This window comes from Callorhinus ursinus, unplaced genomic scaffold (assembly GCF_003265705.2).
Source record: "Callorhinus ursinus isolate GAN/ISIS: 27379988/994484 unplaced genomic scaffold, GSC_fseal_2.0 scaffold30, whole genome shotgun sequence".
NCBI lineage: Eukaryota > Metazoa > Chordata > Mammalia > Carnivora > Otariidae > Callorhinus > Callorhinus ursinus.
The window spans coordinates 18,318,365-18,334,950 of NW_027397092.1; the positions used below are offsets into that span (position 1 = coordinate 18,318,365).

Here is a 16,586-nt window from a genome sequence, read left to right on the forward strand (position 1 = left end):
CCTGTGTAGTCTTTCTAGTAGTTAAAACAGCTATTTGAGTAACCCCAATAGTTTCTTGTCCTATTCTTACTTAGCTTAGTAAGCTAACAGTTTCTCTGTTGGAAGACTAGGGTCACAGTGTCTGCAGCTTCTATTTTTTAAGCCAAGTTTAACACTGGAAGGATAAGTGCTGATGTTTCCCTTTAAGTTATTACTTGGCAAATTTTGGGGTAAGTGTATGATCTTAGGAAGCTTTTTATACAAATAAGAGTCCACTCACTGGAATTAATGGCCAAAAAGATGCTTACGGGTACTTTTTGGTTGTAGTAAATGTGATGCTTTCATATTCAGCTCTGAGACAAAGTGTAGCTTCTGTAGACATTTACTCCAGTGACTGACTCTTAAATATAAACAGTAGGTATGAGAGTCTCCCCTCTTATTAAATGCTGTTTGGTTACTGCTTCAAAATCTATTTTTATCTTAATCTGATTTCCTTTCCCTATTTAAAAGTGAAATATTTCAAGTTGATAATTATAAGGGTCACATCTCATTTTGCAGGGAGTCTCTGAGCTCAAAGTCCTAATAAGTTCAGCACACGCATAAAACTCATACCTCGTCCACGTTCCCATTGGAGAAAATTCTTAGGAATATTCCTCTCCCAATTACTCCTCCGTTTTTTTTCTTCAGCCTTGGAACAGATCCTATTTCTTTGGCTGAGTACTAGATGTAAACCTTCAATTTACAAGGTTATACCATACAAAAAATGTTTACTTTTACACTAGGTAAATTTTGTAAGTGTGTGGTATAGCAAGAGGCTAGCACTAAGTCATTTATTTCAGTATGAAGTTGGATTCATTCTAAAGTTTAAATGCATTTGTGATGCACTTTCTGTAACGGTACTTCTGACGTAGAATGCTCTTACGTGCATGGCACTATTTGAAGCACTTTAACATTTATGATCACATTTCATACAGTAATCCTGTGAGGTAGGTACCATTATATTACAGATGAGGAATCTAGATACAGAGAGATTGAGTGATTTGTTGAAGATCAGCGAGCTAGCAGGTGACAGAGCTGGGATTTGTACCTGGGCAATCTCGTCTTTTAGCCAAGAAGGAGACTATCCCTCAAGAAATAGTAAGGTATTGAGTTCAGTTTTAGAAAACCTGTTAGACTTATATACATCCCTCTCATTTTTAAAAATACTTGAGTTGATTTAGACTTGGGCACAGACTGATATCTATCTAGTGAATAAGTTTTCTTGGCCACCATTTTCTACTTCTATTTTTTTTGGTTATAGGAACACCTTCTGGTCTCTGATATAAAGGACTATGACCTTTGACTTATCAGTAGACCAAAATTTTTTCCCCTGCATGGAAATATTCTTTTTTTTAAAAAAGATTTTATTTATTTGCGAGAGAGAATGAGAGAGAGAGAGCACATGAGAGGGGGGAGGGTCAGAGGGAGAAGCAGACTCCCTGCCGAGCAGGGAGCCGGATGCGGGACTTGATCCAGGGACTCCAGGATCATGACTTGAGCCAAAGGCAGTCGCTTAACCAACTGAGCCACCCAAGCGCCCTCATGGAAATATTCTTGAGTCAGCACCCCCACACACCCCAGTAAAAGTTCCGTGAATAACTTCTGAAACTGATCTAAAAATTCTTACTCCTGTAGGTAGGTAGAAGGTAGCGGAAAAGAAATCTATTAAAGGTGCCTTATTTAGTAACCGCATTTTGTGCTCCGTAAACAAAGTACCTGTCTACTTGATTTATTTAGTACTCTGAAGAAAGAACCCTAGGGCTCACATAATACAATTTAGAGTTATGTCTGAGGTATTTTGAGCTCTCGGTTCTCCCAAGTTTTAAGAGATAGGGATCAACTTTTTAGGTGTTGGTGGTATTTATTACAATTCCTTTCTATTGCATTTCGTAATGCAGAGTCCCAGAGGAATCTCAGTTATGTGGGGATTATTATGTAAATAGAAAAGTCAGTAGTTGCAAAGCTATTAAAGGTAAATGAAATTGTCCATAGGGCAAGGGCCTTGTGCCAAGATGGTAGCTCTGTTACTTCAGTTTCCATCTAGTTAGGAAAAAACAACTGCTGTCAGGAATAAAGATTAGAGTAGTTTTCTTTAGTTATCCAAGTATATGACATAGAGGAAAGAGATTAGAAACAAAGTTTTATTGTTTTTTTTTCTGTCCTTTGAAAAAGAATATACAAATGTGTGTGCTATTCCTCTTTCAGTAATTTCTCCACCTCCCCCCAGCCCCAGCTGTATTGATTTGAAACAATTTTAATAACGTCTTGAGGTTTTTACATTTCCTATTCATAGCATAGGTTAGGGTTTTTTTTTTTAGTTGGGCCAGAAAGACAAATGAGCTGTGCCTTTTCTTTTGCAAACCTTTCTGAGTATATGACTCATCTCAAGCTCAGCAACGTCAGCTCCTTGCTGGTTGAAATCAAGAACCCTAGAAGGAAGGGCTCCAAGCTTCCTCTTTGGCATATGGAGGTTTCAGCCTTGGGTGAAAAGCCTGCATGGACTGACTTTCAGGAACTGCCATTGACTTAAGTGGTAAAGCTTGGCCACCTGATGCTTTTATCAGTCACTCACAATAATATGTATGAGAAGACTAGAGAGTATATTCTGCTGACAGCAAATAACCTTTTAGCTGGTTAAAGAGGTCTTTATATGGTGACAGTCTTGGTTTACAAGTATGATGCTTCTGTAGTCTTGGGGGGAGCTTATCTAAACCCCTACGTGGAACACTGGGATCCTTAAAGTCACTGGGTTGGGTACTTGTCTAGAGGGGATCAGAGCCTATCTATAAAAGGATCTCCAGCTCCATCAACCTGTACCATTTAGTTGTCATTATTCCTGGAATGCGGAGGGGTTCTGTGGTGTCTCGAAGGCTGCCAAAATGCAAACATTAAGAGCACTTAAGGCAGACCTCTTTATGCTGCTTCCTGTCTGAAGCCCAAGGTGTAAGTTGCCCTTTCCCTTCCCCATTTATAAACAAGGCCTTTTGCCAAGAATAGCACAGCCCACCAACTGAATTGGACCAGCTGCACTCCTGAATAAGAGCATGTCAAAGAGAGGTTTACAGCAATTTGGCCTCTGTATAGTCATTTTACAAAACTGAGTTGGGAGATTTTATGTTACTGTGGTGGTGTGAGTACAAAGACCATAAGGAACTGGAAGCTTCTTGTCTTGATAACATCCTGGGCAGAGCACAGGAAAAGAAATCAGAGATTCTAGTCCATGTCCACTTCAGACAAAGGCTTGGAATCTCACCTCCAAAGAAAAGCTGGATTGTAATCCCTGCTGTGTTTTAGCAGGCTGTAGGTTATAGACGTGTACCTGCACGAGCATGTAAGGCTGTGGTTTCAGGTCGAGACTTACCAGAACAGTTGGAAGGCTGCCTTTAGAATGAAGACGATGTCAATCCCAGGGGTGGACACAAGGGATCTTTTGCAAGCCAACAAGATCAGTGAGAGCTATTACTGGGGTCTGATGATGGTGAGGCTGATGAACCCATCTGTTCAGGGAGAAAGTTCCCTGCCCTGGCTTTTGTTAGCCCTTACACATTGGTTCTTTGATGGGCTGCATATTATTTTGCACTGAGCAGCTTGAGAACAGCACAATCCCCATGGCACCTTCTCAAGACCGAGTCTGACGGATCAGGCTGGAAGAGCAACAATGCAAGTACAGTTCCAAAGACTGGAATGCAAATCCAAATACTAGGAACCTCCTTTCCAGACACCCTCTGGCAGTACATGCACAGGCCTGGGCAGGAGGCCAGTAGGACAGCAGAGGACCTCTAGGGTCCAAGCTCCAAATCCTCTGGAGACACGGATTAGCAGGTTTCTGGTTTTTATAAAAGTAGAATGTAGTCATAAAAAATAATTTGGTAAACACAAAGGTAGAAGGAAGCATGAGTCATTGTCTCACCACCTGAGAAGTTGAAAACAAGTGGTTTAAGGAGAAGCCCAAAAACAAACCAAGCCCAACAGTTTCCAGTCAGCCGGGGTCCACAATTCACACTGAGTGATAAAGTCTCAACAGTTCACAAGGTGAGACTCAGGCAAGCCTGCCATGGCAGTGCTAGGGCAAAGGCCATGTTCATGGAGAGAGGAGCGTATCCACAGCCTCCACAAGCCCCAGACCCCAGAAGCAGGGGTACAGGAGTTCCAAGGCACCTGGTGTTAGGGGAGGACTGCAGTGGACCTATAAGCTCTGGCCACCTGCTGACCCCCAATCCCCATCCTGGAGGTTTTCTTTTTATTTTTTTTTGGTTTTATTTTTTTGAGAGAGAATGAGAAAGCACAAGCAAGGGAAGCAGCAGAGGGAGGAGAATCAGGCTCCCCACTGAGCAGGGAGCCTGACACGGGACTCGATCCCAGGACCCTGAGATCATGACCCAAGCCAAAGGCAGACTAAACCGACTGAGCCACCCAGGAACGCCTGGATGTTTTGCTTCTACCTCCCTCTCTGGGACCGCCAGGCATTTGATTAAGGCTGCATCGTTCAGTGCCTGCTGCCATTCATTTTGTCAGCATAGCTACTGAGTACTTAATGGGTGCCAACTCACATGTTTGGCCCTGCTCTGCAACTGGAACTGATTTGGTCTGCCCTTCTGCAGCTCTGGGGATGGAGCCTGGTCTTGTGGGGGTCATTGTGGGTGCTCATTTTTCTTTTGTGTAAGTTAGTTGAAACATTTTGTTTTCCCAGCTTGGCCTCAAAGGGAGAGTAGGGTAGGAATGAAGCAGGGAGAGCTCACTAAATGCCAGGTACTTAAAGAGAAATTTTTCCACTGAAGCCTCCAATAAAGATCAAAGTAAGAATCATCCCCCACTTTGAAGATCCCTACACTGATGTGAAGTAAATCAGGAGGAAGGAATTACCTACCAGTTCACATCTAGGTCCAGTTAAATATTCTTAATATGAGAAGATATCAAAGAGACAGGAAAATGCAGCCCCAGCAGTGAGATTTTGGTGCTAGGATTCAGAGCAAAGCAAGGGCTTTTAGTCAGCAGGCCCGAACAGTTCAAGGTTGACCTCCTTACTGTTAAATCACCCTTTCACTAAACCAGGGGAAGACCAAGACCTGCTTTAAGATGCCCTAACAGCATGTCTCCCAGGCAAATAGGTTGGAAGACCATAATCAAGGCTATTTTGGGGTCATCTGCCTACTTTTCCTAGGCTGGGAAAGAAGGATGGGACTTGGGCTGGGACCACCTGGGTTATTTCTAAAGAGCCCTCCTTGCCTGAGAGCACTGTCAAGGAAAAAAGTTCTGGTTCACATGTTCATGCCTAGGATATGCTAAGAATTATAGCTCTAATGGGAACTTAATAGTTTCAGTTTTTACTTTTCTTTTTTGATTCCCAGGGGAATCTGTTCAGGTGATGTATTCTTGTTACCCCCATGTCCTCAGCTGGTTCTCTTGTCTGTGGGCAAAGCTTCAGGCCCACCTCCCTCCCTGACAAAAGCACATATGCAAAGGACTCTGCCCCTAATGCTTGGCATTGTGAGAAAAACTAAACCAAAATGAGAAAGGCAACCAACACACTGCCACCCCTAGACCTGAGAGTCCTAACTTGGAAGGAATAGAGTAAACTTCGGGGAAGAAACAGAACCTCATTTGGCTTGCTTTTCACTTAATGAATAAATAGCCTCTTTCACTTGCTTGTTCTTTATTTTAATGAAAAGCAAGCCCAGAGAGATTCTTCTTCCCAAGGAATGTGTGTGTGTGTGTGTGTGTGTGTGTATAAAACTGTTTATATATAATATGTATATATGTAATATATTTTTTATTTTTTATATACACACACATATATATGTGTGTGTGTAAATATATATATATATATAATCTCCATGAGGGCAGATTTTTTTTTAGTGTGCATTCAGTATTCGTTAAAGGAAGCAATTTCCATGACTACAATCTGTTTAAGTTCTAAAACTCTTGCCTCTTAAGATTTGTGTTTAATCTTACTTCCTACAGAACCAAAAGATGTCTCTTAACTAGTCAAGAATGAGAGCCATGACTAGATGACATGATACCTAGACTACAGTCCTCAGACTCCAGAAGTTGAGTCTCTTTCCAGACAAAAGGGGACCCAGCAGAGACTTTAGGGCTAAGCAGCAGAGAAACACTGAGTTACCTGACATTTAGAATAATAATAAATCTCATTTCAGATGCGACAGTGTGTATTTTCAGTGCCGTTTACTACAAATAGCAAAGCCTCAGAGGATGGGCAGTGATAAATGAATCCTCCCAGTGCCCATGGAATAGGTAAGCCCTCAGGTCCACATGGATCCTGGAAAATCCTTGCCTCTGCAATGGTAGAAAATTCATCAGGTGGGCTATAGACTCTAATGAATATTGTAAAAAGCAGTTTTCTGGGTAATATAAAAGGGTATCACGGTTAATTGAGCACCCTAAACTGTACTGTTAGTACTTGCTTCTCACGAGGTCTTGAGACAAGTCTTTAACAGAAAAGATGCTCTCTAGTTGTTATTTGAAGGTAACGACTTACCATGTCCCTTCCTATGATCTCATTTGATCCTTACCCCGTGTTGGACAGCACTGCATATTCCAAGGCCAGTATCTTGCAGTGAGCTGCAGTTTCACCAGAGTGGGCCATTCTACCTACACTACAAGGACTGCTGCAATGCAAAAATTTAGATTTCTATGCCACTTTCTATCCCAGAAAAACAAAGGATGAAATTCTAAAATACTGCTTAATTTTATAGACGAGATAGCTACAAAGGTTTTAAAGATGAGAAGAAAAACAGAGACAGCTTAAGCTGAGGAAATGATAAGAAAACCCACTAGAAAATGGTTATCAGAAAATTTGCTTTTGATTAACTAGAGAAGTCTTCAGAAATACAGCGAAGAAGAATGGGGAAGGGGGACATGCAATCAGTGCACAATTTAAGCTTGCTTTATGAAATGGATATGTTCCTGACAGGACGTTATTATTTTAAAAGGGCATTATATCTTACAGAGAAAATAGGATCCGTTACGAGAAACCTGTGAAAGATGCATTTTAGAAGTGAACATCCCCACTCTGATATTTCCCAATTTTAAGCCTCACAAATTAGTATAGGTAACCAGAATAGAAAGAGGCTAGGCCACATGTGAGGACGAGGCTAAGGCTCACTGAGCACTAGCTTACCCCTGCAACATCTTCGTCTTTGCCACAGCTCTTTGTGCTAGGTATTTCTAGGACTCCATTTCCCAGGTAAGGCTAGGGAGAGAAATGGTTTGCCCAATTATATCAGAGATCTTGACCTCACGTGATCCAGGCTAGTGATTGCTACAGATTAGAGCCAGAAGCCGCACAGAGATGTGCCCATCTAAGGTCTGATGCTTGTCCTTAGGCTTGAGCAGTGAGTGAGAGTCATCCCACTTGTCTGTTCCCAGCATCATGCTCCCACAGCCAGCTCTCCTTTTCAGCATTCCTGGTTGTTTTTTTTTAATTACCTGGGTTTACTGGTAGGTTCAGCTAAGACAGGGTCCACTGCCTTATTCACCATTATCCCAAATACCAAGCCCAGTGATGAGTGAATTCTGCTGTAACTGTTATACTGCTGACCCCAAATGAAGTCCCTCTCTCAATATTTATGCCTGGAGGTAAGTTCTTAATGGTGAGTACTAAATAGAGGGCTCCAGGCTGGCTCAGTTGGTAGTGCATGCAACTCTTGATCTCAATATCATAAGTTCGAGCCCCAAGTTGGGTGAAGAGATTACTTAAAAATAAAATCTTAGGGGCGCCTGGGTGGTTCAGTCGTCGAAGCATCTGCCTTCAGCTCAGGTCATGATTCCAGGGTTCTGGGATCAAGTCCCACATCGGGCTCCTCGCTCAGCAGGGAGCCTGCTTCTCCCTCTGCCTGCAGCTCCTCCTGCTTGTGCTCTAACAACAAATAAATAAAATCTTAAAAAAAAAAATTTTATGGGGCGCCTGGATGGCTCAGTCGTTAGGCATCTGCCTTTGGCTCAGGTCATGGTCCCAGGGTTCTGGGATCGAGCCCCACATCGGGCTCCCTGCTCCGCGGGAAGCCTGCTTCTCCCTCTGCCACTCCCCCTGCTTGTGTTCCCTCTCTCGCTGTCTCTCTCTCTGTCAAATACATAAATAAAATCTTTAAAAAAAAATTTTAAATGAATGAATGAGTGGAAGAGGGGAGGGATAAAGAACAGATATATTAACTAAGTGGGGAAAATATGAGAATTTCAGAGCAAAACAGCATTGCATTAAACAAGTATTTCTTCAGGGGCTATGGGCAAAGCAATTCCTTAAGTCTAGAAGACCAAAACCCTCAGGATCCCTGCAGAAAAAGAGAATGTGGGCTTTACTCAGCTGCCTAGGAGACCTTCTAGAAAATCTATAAATCAACTAGGCTGCCTGGATCAAGCTGTGGCATCTGGTGTCCGTTTTAAAATAAGGCCAGATGCCTTTTCATAAGCCGTCTCTTCCTATGAGCTGGTAGGTACCTGAGGCCTATGAATTGATTCTCACTCATCTCTTAAAAAAGAGGAGTGTGTGTGGCAGTGGCCATAGAGATGGCATAAACTTCAGAAAGAAAGAAGGAGGTCATGGCGCCTGGGCAGCTCAGTCGGTGAAGTGTACGCCTTCAGCTCGAGTCATGGTCTCAGGGTCTTGGGATCGAGCCCCGAATCGGGCTCCCCGCTCAGCGGGGAGTCTGCTTGTCCCTCTCCCGCTGCCCCTCCCCACTTCTCATGCTCTCTTTCTCTCAAATAAATAAAATCTTAAAAAAACAAATAAGGGTTGGTTTGCCTCAGTGCGGGGAGGGGAAAAAACCATAAAACAGAATCAGACTTGAAAATACATTATTGAAAAGTCCAAATTGTAAAATTCACTACCGGCAATTATTACAACAACATAAAAAAAAAAAATAGCCATCTTTAACAAAAAGTTTGACATTCAAAAAGTGAAAATAAAAAAAAGGGCATGATTTATACATACATAAATATCCAGGCACACTTTTACAACGGTAGCTACTGGAAGAATGAGACTGTCATGCCAGCTGCCTCTTTCCTACGTGTTGGAAATACCAGGAATCTTAAGGGAGCTGCTGCGGCCCGTGTCACGCTCATCCCAGCCTCCTTCCTAAGCCTGTAGCTGATGTTGAAAATGTGATGAATCTTCTGCCTCAGCTTTGATGCTGGGAAAAAAAGAAAAGGTTACTTAGCCATGAGTCCAGCAAATCTAATTTATAAATTAAAATACAGCATGAGGGGTGCCTGGGTGGCTCAGTCAATTAAGTTTCTGCCTTCCACTAAAGTCATGGTGCTGAAGTCCCAGGACTGAGTCCCACATCGGGCTCCCAGCTCAGTGGGGGGTCTGCTTCTCCCTCTCCCTCTGCCTCTCCCCCTGCTTGTGTTCTCTCTCTCGCTCTCTCAAATAAATAAAATCTTTTACAAAATAAAATACAACAGTGATACAATATTTATCTACCTACCTAGATGGAAAGTAGACTCAAATTATTATTTTACTACATACAGAAAATTCAACAAAACATTGAACATACCATCTATTTGGAACCTAGAGCCTAATTTTTTTGTCTTGACACCTGTGATCTATAAATGCTGACAATTTAAAGTGATAACAGAAACACCTGAAATATAACTTTCTTCATGGCATGCTCTTCAGTGAAGGGTTCTAAAAGCAGAATCACACAACACTCTTCTAAATTAAAATCAGTCGAATCCAGGTAGTAATTCACAAGATTTCACATTGACTCAGGATATTTAGGAGATGTGAAGGTTATGTATTTCTGGATTTCACACTATTAGAAACTGTAAATGCATATCTTCAAATAGTGGCGAACTGAAGCAGATATATTCTTCCTGGGTGCTCTCTATCACCTTTGGTAAATTTAAACTTGGCTTTAGACAACTTTTAAGCTGGGTGCGAAGAAATTTTGGCTGTCACCTTGTATTTGAATGGATTTCCTTAACATTTAGCAGTGCAAGTGAATCAATCTGAGAGTCTTTTTAGTAATCAGAGTTTTCAAGGTATGACCTATTTCCTAGCTAAGCCTGTCACTCCAGTCTTTTTGAGCAATGAAAAAGCAAAATTCCTCAGGAAAAGCAAAATATAACAAGTCTTTCCCCTTTTAGGAGAATGCAGTATCACCAAAGAAACCACCATTACTCCAAAGGAAAATAAAATCCCCTAAGCCATCTTTCAAATTTCCCAAAGAACAGACCAAGACTACGGCAGCCGAGAAGCTGCCAACAGCTCGGGCTGCTTCAAGTATGGTCTTTGACACAAGGTGTTGGCATGTGATTTACTCATCCTGAGCAATGGGCAACAGACTGGCCTGGGGGGTCAGAATCAGCTTTTCTGGCTTTTTCTCTTTCTAGTGGATAAAGGGGAAAAGGTAGCTCCACTCGTCTGACAGGCTGAATTTGTTTTAATACTTCCAAATACTTGCTGCTTTAAAATCACATCTCCTTTCACCACAGGAGTGGCTTTTCCATTACCTTAGCGCTTGCCAAGACTGGACATAATGCACAAAAAAGCACTTCTTCAAAGGCAAGTATGCTTGTTTTCCTACCTTCTCGTTCACATTTCAAATCCAGTCACCTTCTGTACTGCCATTTTCCTTCTTGGATAAAAATGTTCTCAGGAAAAATGGGCCAAGAAATTAAGTTGACAAATTCTTTCTGTGAGCCAATAATGATAGCTTCCTAGTTAATCACTCCTCTTTCTCCTTAAGACAATGGCTTGGAAATATTACCTCTGACAGTGCTAGTAATGACACCTTCCTGAGTGAGCTGCTGCCCTTTGTAAATTACTGCTCGCTAATGGATAAAGCTAGTCTGCCACAAAGGCTGCTAGTAGCTGCCTAGGGATGACTGTTAGATAACTGAGATTGTTTGCTCAGTATATCTGTATTTGAATCCGAAGAAAAATCATACACTGCAACTGTGTGATAAATACCACCTGTCAGAGAACAATGCTCATTTCTTTTCTCAGACCAAAATAATAAGTTGGATACACCACAGAGATGTATCTGCCTCAAAACTGCAGTATATAATTTTTTTAAATCTTACTTTATTTTTTTAAAGATTTTATTTATTTATTTGAGAGAGAGAGAGAATGAGCACGGGGAGGGATACAGGGGGAGAGAAAAGCAGACTCCCCACTGAGCAGGGAGCCTGATATGGGGCTCAATCCCAGGACCCTGAGATCATGACTTGAGCCAAAGGCGGGATGCTTAACCGACTGAGCCAGCCAGGTGCCCCTTAAATCTTACTCTAAAGAAATTATGTCCTAAGTTACCTTCACTGTCCAGTCTCAAGATGCCAACAATGCCAGGTGATTCATTTCTACTTGCTAGCTAGCTTTAAAACCCACCTAAACTCTAATTTTAGAGCTCAGGATCTATTCTAGGCAGAACTACGACACTTTCAGGTGCATGGCTCAATATCAAGGGGTTGTTTGTTTTGTTTATTTGGGGGGTATGTGGCCTAGCAATGTTGCTTAATGTTTGCCAGCCTCTATTACACGCAAAAACTTCAGGCAAGAGACAAAAGAACTGCTGGGAAGTCCCCATGACTCTTTCCAGTGGCTTCCCAGGGTGGCCTTCAATAGAGAAGGAACAGCCTTCAACACCACCCAAGTCTGTCATAGCACACACATCAGAAGATTCCTTCTAAGAATCGAAGTATCTAGAAGTCTTAAGAACTGGCAAAACTCTACATACACTTTAAGGATCCTACTTCTCAGGATAACTGAGTTTCATTTTCAGTGGTATCAATAGTCTAAAACTTGGCTACTAAGAAAACTTAAGTTTTATTTGAAGGAAGCCGAAACACACATAATCCGAAAGTGCTCTAGAAGTAGAGGCTCCCCGCAGGCTTCTTCCAGGTAGCTAGGTGAGTATGACTAGTCTGATGGCAGAGCTGCTTTCAGGGATACCAGGTTTGTGCCTGAGGACTCTTCTCTGGAGGCTGACACTGGGCAATGACAGTGTCAGAAATGAACATCCCAGGGCAGAGGACTCCTATACTGTGGAGGTTCAAGACCCCTTCACAGTATTAACAGATTAGAGAAACACCCTGGCCCAACACACACATGTATTTCTTCACACTGGTCTATGGACATGCTTATCAATTACAAAAGCTCCTTAGTTTCCCTTGGTCTGTGACCCAAACACCATGAAGGGTTCTGATCTCTAATAGTCCATAAGACTATGACTACATATAAGACAGAGAAGTATAGGGGCACCTGGGTGGCTCAGTTGGCTAAGCATCTGCCTTCAGTTCAGGTCATGATCTCAGGGTCCCGGGATCGAGCTCTGCATTGGGCTCCCTGCTTCTCCCTCGCCCTTTGCCCCTCCCTCTTGCTCGTTCTCTCTCTCTAATAAATAAAAATCTTTAAAAAAAAAAAAAAGACAAGTATAACAAAATTGACTTGAAAAAAGTTTTAAGGACGACGAAATACCTCTTGGGAGTAAAAAGCAAGGAAAGAATCTTCCACACGCAGTTAGGAAGTAAAAGCTGATTCTACTCCTGCCTAGGGTGCACTCAGGCAGCCAGCAACTATCTAGCTGCCCCATGACTGAGCCCCAGGAACCACACCACTATGGGACACTGATGAACTGCCCAGAGATTTTTTTTTAAAGTATTACATGAGACAATCCAAAAAGTCACAAACTTCCAATTTCTGACCCCAGATTCAGATTTTAAAAGAGTATTTTTTTTAGCAAAACTATTTGAAATCAAGTGGGGTGTGCTTTCAGACTGAAGTACTTTATGGGAAGCGGAGGTTTTGATTAGTTCCTTGATACCCACACAGAAGGGAACCTCTTTATATGCCCTGCCTCCCAAAACAAAACCCAACAAGGATGAGGTAAGGGCTTACAATGAAGGGCGCCTGGGTGGCTCGGTCGTTGGGGGTCTGACTTCAGCTCGGGTCATGGTCCCAGGTTCCTGGGATCGAGTCCTGAGACTGGCTCCCTGCTCGGCAGGGAGCCTGCTTTTCCCCCTCCCACTCCCCCTGCTTGTGTTCCCTCTCTCGCTCGCTCTGTCAAATAAATAAATTAAAAAAAAAAAAATCTTAAAAAAATTTTTTTTAATGAAAGGGCTTAGATCCTTGAGAAGTAAACAATAGACTCTAACGCATCAACATAAAAGCAGGGGCCATTAATGCTATACCATTTCAAATGCACTTAGAAATCCCGTTTACCTTTTTCATTAATTCACTCCTGGTAGTAAACTGTGGTAGGTCTTCCACTTCAATCCCATCAGCCATTTCCATCACTTTGTCTAAAAGGTCTTTGTTGTAACTGCACAATAAAAAGAAGTAAGATAAAAACCATGGAGAAATTACTTGTCACTATGGGTTAATGAGAAATTACAAGTAGCCCAACTCAGCATTCTGATGTGATACTACAGGGGAAATGGACACATGCTCAGCAGCAGGTTAGGAAACCGTTCTTCTGGCTTGTAGATTCAGAAGCGACTGTAGGAATGCCAACAGAGCAGGCGTTTCAAGATTTACAAAACAAAAAAGATTTACAAAAATAGAGACACTGTACATATGGCAGTACATATTCGTGGATACAGTATGAGGACCAAAATGTTTTATTATTTAAATACATGGAATGTTGGTCTAATGTAAATAACATCATTTGTTCATTTTTCCAATTTTCTGACATTTTCCTAGTCTTGGAGCCCATTAGCCAGGATTTCTCAGGGGCACCCAGAAAACAGACGAAAAGCCTTTGGCACTGCTCCTCCAAATCCTGTTCTAACAACCCCAACAAACCAAGTGGCTAAGGGCTGGCGGAAGCATGTGACGAGAGTCAGAGAGCCAAAACGGGCACAGAAACCAGGACTAAGACAAGTCATCTTACTATCCTAGCACAATTTCAAGACACTAAAATAAAAGGATGTGGGACCTTCAAGATTTGACACCTTCTTCACTGAGGGGGTAAAAGGGGTGCCTTTTCGAGCACTTCAACAACAGCCCCTTGAAGTCATCTGTTATTTTCCTAACAGGAAAGGCAGAGAGGCAAAACAGTCCAGCAGACTGGGGAGTGGGGAGAAAAAGCCAAAGGCCACAGATCACATCCTGCCATAAATGGTAAAATCCACAATCCTGCCAGAAGACATATGGCCCTCTCTCAGCTCCTTCATATGTAAAATGGGGATCTCAGTTTCCGTGTCTGCACGTTTGCCATGTGGGTGGAAGGAGCCAAGACACAATGTACTCCGCAAAGGCGATGGTTTAAACTAACAGTATTAATACAGATGACAATGGCATTTTAGCGCCCACCATAGATTGAGCTCTTGCTAAATAGCAGCCTGTGCTAGGTGTTTGTTTGTTTTTTTGCTCTTTAATATTGTAGTCATCACAACTCATTTTCCAAATGACGAAATTGAGGCTCTGAGAGGTTAAACGTCTTTCCAAGGAGCTGGCTAGCGTGGGAATCAGCCATAGGCCGGGCCAGTGCGGCGGGAGGTTGGGGGCGGGGTCAGCACTGGGCAGGGGTCGGCCCTAGGGGAGGGCTGCGGGTCTGAAGGCAGGGGACAGGGTCAGCCAGCCCGCAGGGGTCCGCACCTGCAACCCAGGAAGAGGTGGTTGGCCCACACCATGGAGAGGGACAGCAGCTGGTCCAGGCGGCCACCGCCATCGGGCGGGTCGCGGTAGTCGGGCAAGTGGCGCAGAATGAATTCCATGCGAGCCTTCCATTGCTTCTCGCTCTCCGAGTAGGAGCGGAACTGCTCCGCGAAGTCGGCGGCCTGGCGCACCCCCGAAACTAGCTCCTCCACCGCGGCGGCCGCCTCGCCACCCACCATGGCGCCTTCCGCCGCCTAGGGCCGCACCCGCCCGCCGCCTTCCCGACTCGCATCGCGCCACGTCTTGGCGGCTAGAGGGGCCCCTGCGGCGCGCGACTGCTCCGGAGGACCGACCTGGAGCGCCCTCGCCGGGAGCGGCGGCCTCACCCGCTCGGGCCCCTCAGACCTCCACAGCCTGCCGCGCCTGGCATGCGTCTATATGGGGGCCGCTGAGGCCGTTCTCAGTCGACCCCGCGGGGAACCGGTAGGGAAACTGAGGCCCCCAAGCACAAAGACGGAGTGCCCCTCTCCTATTCGGCGGCTGGGTGCCAGCCAGAGCTGTGCTGTGTCCTTGCCCTGGGGGCTCCCCGGGCGCCTGGCCGCACACGGATGCCCTCAGTTCTGAGGGCTTTATATGTGTAGCTGCTCCGAGTCTGTCTTTGATTAATTCCCAGTTGTGGCCCGCCTTCCTGGAGCTAGCCATCCGTCCAATTAAATACCTGCCAGGCTTTTTGCTAGATGCTGGGGATGCAAGAGAGCCAACTCAGATCCCTGGACTAATGAACTTTGCCGTCTACTGGGGGAGGCAAACATTGGTGAAAGAATTGCTTGAGTGAAAAATTTCAGCGTTGGCAGATGTTAATGAGAGGCCCAGAGTGTTAGGAGCGTGAACAAGCAAGGGACCTGATCCAGACTTGGAGATCAGGGAAATGATGCTGGAGAGCCAAGGGATGAATAGGAGTTAACCACGTAAAGAGACATAGGCCATGGCAAGACACAGCCTGGCCTGGTAAGAGAACCCAAGATCTGTGGGACAGGGTCCTAGAGTGGAGGAGATGAGGCTGCAAAGATCAGCAAGAACAGTAGGCCATGGTAGGGACTGTGGTCTAGCTCCTAAGAAGAATGTGAGTGTCTGAAGGATTTTAACCAGAGCAGTGACACCCCTGTTTCCAAAAGATGTTGGAAGGAGCCAGAATAGATGTGTCCACATGAGATGAGCAAGTGAGACTGGCATAACTCTGCTGTCCATTCAAGGGACAGGGAGCAGATCCACTGAGAGAAGAGCTTACTTGTAAGTGGTGAATTTCCCATCCCTGGAAGCATTCAAGTATAGTACTTGGGAAATCACTTGAGCCGCCATCAGCCTTGAGAGATTATTGACCTAAGATGATGCCCCTTCATCTTTCATCACTTGTGGGGAGAGGTATAGAGCCTGGCCTAGAGTCCATGATCCAGGTCTCCAGTGTAGTATATTGTGAATAGGATCCAGGGACAGAGCCAACTGTGCTGTCTGCTGTTTCTGCAGCTTCTGATGGGATGTCAGGACCCCAGCAGGCAGAAACCCCATCCAAAATGGAAATATCAGGCAGTATAATGAGAAGACTGTGCCTGCAGACCCAGCACCAGGCTCAGTGAAGTCCCATTATGGTTAACAGTAAGGAGGCATGCCACTCTCACCCTGGCAAGCAAGGAGAATGTGAACAGTCACAGCTTCTCCACAGCAATCAGGAATAGGTGCCCACAGCTGGGGCTCTCAAAATTGAGTGCAGATCACACTCCCTGAGGGACTTGTTGAAATAGCGATTCCGGGGCCTATCACTGGATGCCCAGAATCAAGGTTCCAAATATTCCATCTGCCACTGACCAAACTTTGAAAAGCACTGATGAGGCTTCTCTGAACCAAATTCTTGGTCACGTGCTGTACAGTTGAGAAGCTGGCCCCGAAATAGGAACCCAGGCTTTGTTATCAGCAGCTGTAGCTACGCAGCTAACTTGGCCAATGGGGTGGGAAA

At 44.2% G+C, this 16,586-nt stretch overlaps 1 protein-coding gene and 1 long non-coding RNA gene across 2 annotated transcripts; one reads left to right on the plus strand and one right to left on the minus strand.

Moving 5' to 3' along the window:
• Positions 1 to 2,141: 2,141 nt before the first annotated feature.
• CDKN2AIPNL (CDKN2A interacting protein N-terminal like) lies at positions 2,142 to 14,871 on the minus strand. The gene is made up of 3 exons (XM_025860909.2): positions 14,576 to 14,871; positions 13,199 to 13,298; positions 2,142 to 9,164 (listed from the first exon to the last, which is right to left on the minus strand). The coding sequence occupies exons 1-3, from the start codon at positions 14,812 to 14,814 to the stop codon at positions 9,153 to 9,155; spliced, it is 351 nt and encodes a 116-aa protein (XP_025716694.1). The 5' UTR covers positions 14,815 to 14,871; the 3' UTR covers positions 2,142 to 9,152.
• LOC141370257 (uncharacterized) lies at positions 9,160 to 13,919 on the plus strand. Its single transcript, XR_012374151.1, has 2 exons — positions 9,160 to 10,540; positions 13,679 to 13,919. It is a non-coding gene; the product is annotated as an uncharacterized lncRNA (long non-coding RNA).
• Positions 14,872 to 16,586: the final 1,715 nt, after the last annotated feature.

Coding starts and splice junctions, on each gene's coding strand:
- CDKN2AIPNL (XM_025860909.2), bottom strand. CDS start 14,814: ATGGTGGGTGGCGAGGCGGCCGCCGCGGTGGAGGAGCTAGTTTCGGGG. Junction 13,299..14,575: donor CACCTCTTCCTGGGTTGCAG/GTGCGGACCCCT, acceptor TTTATTGTGCAG/TTACAACAAAGACCTTTTAG.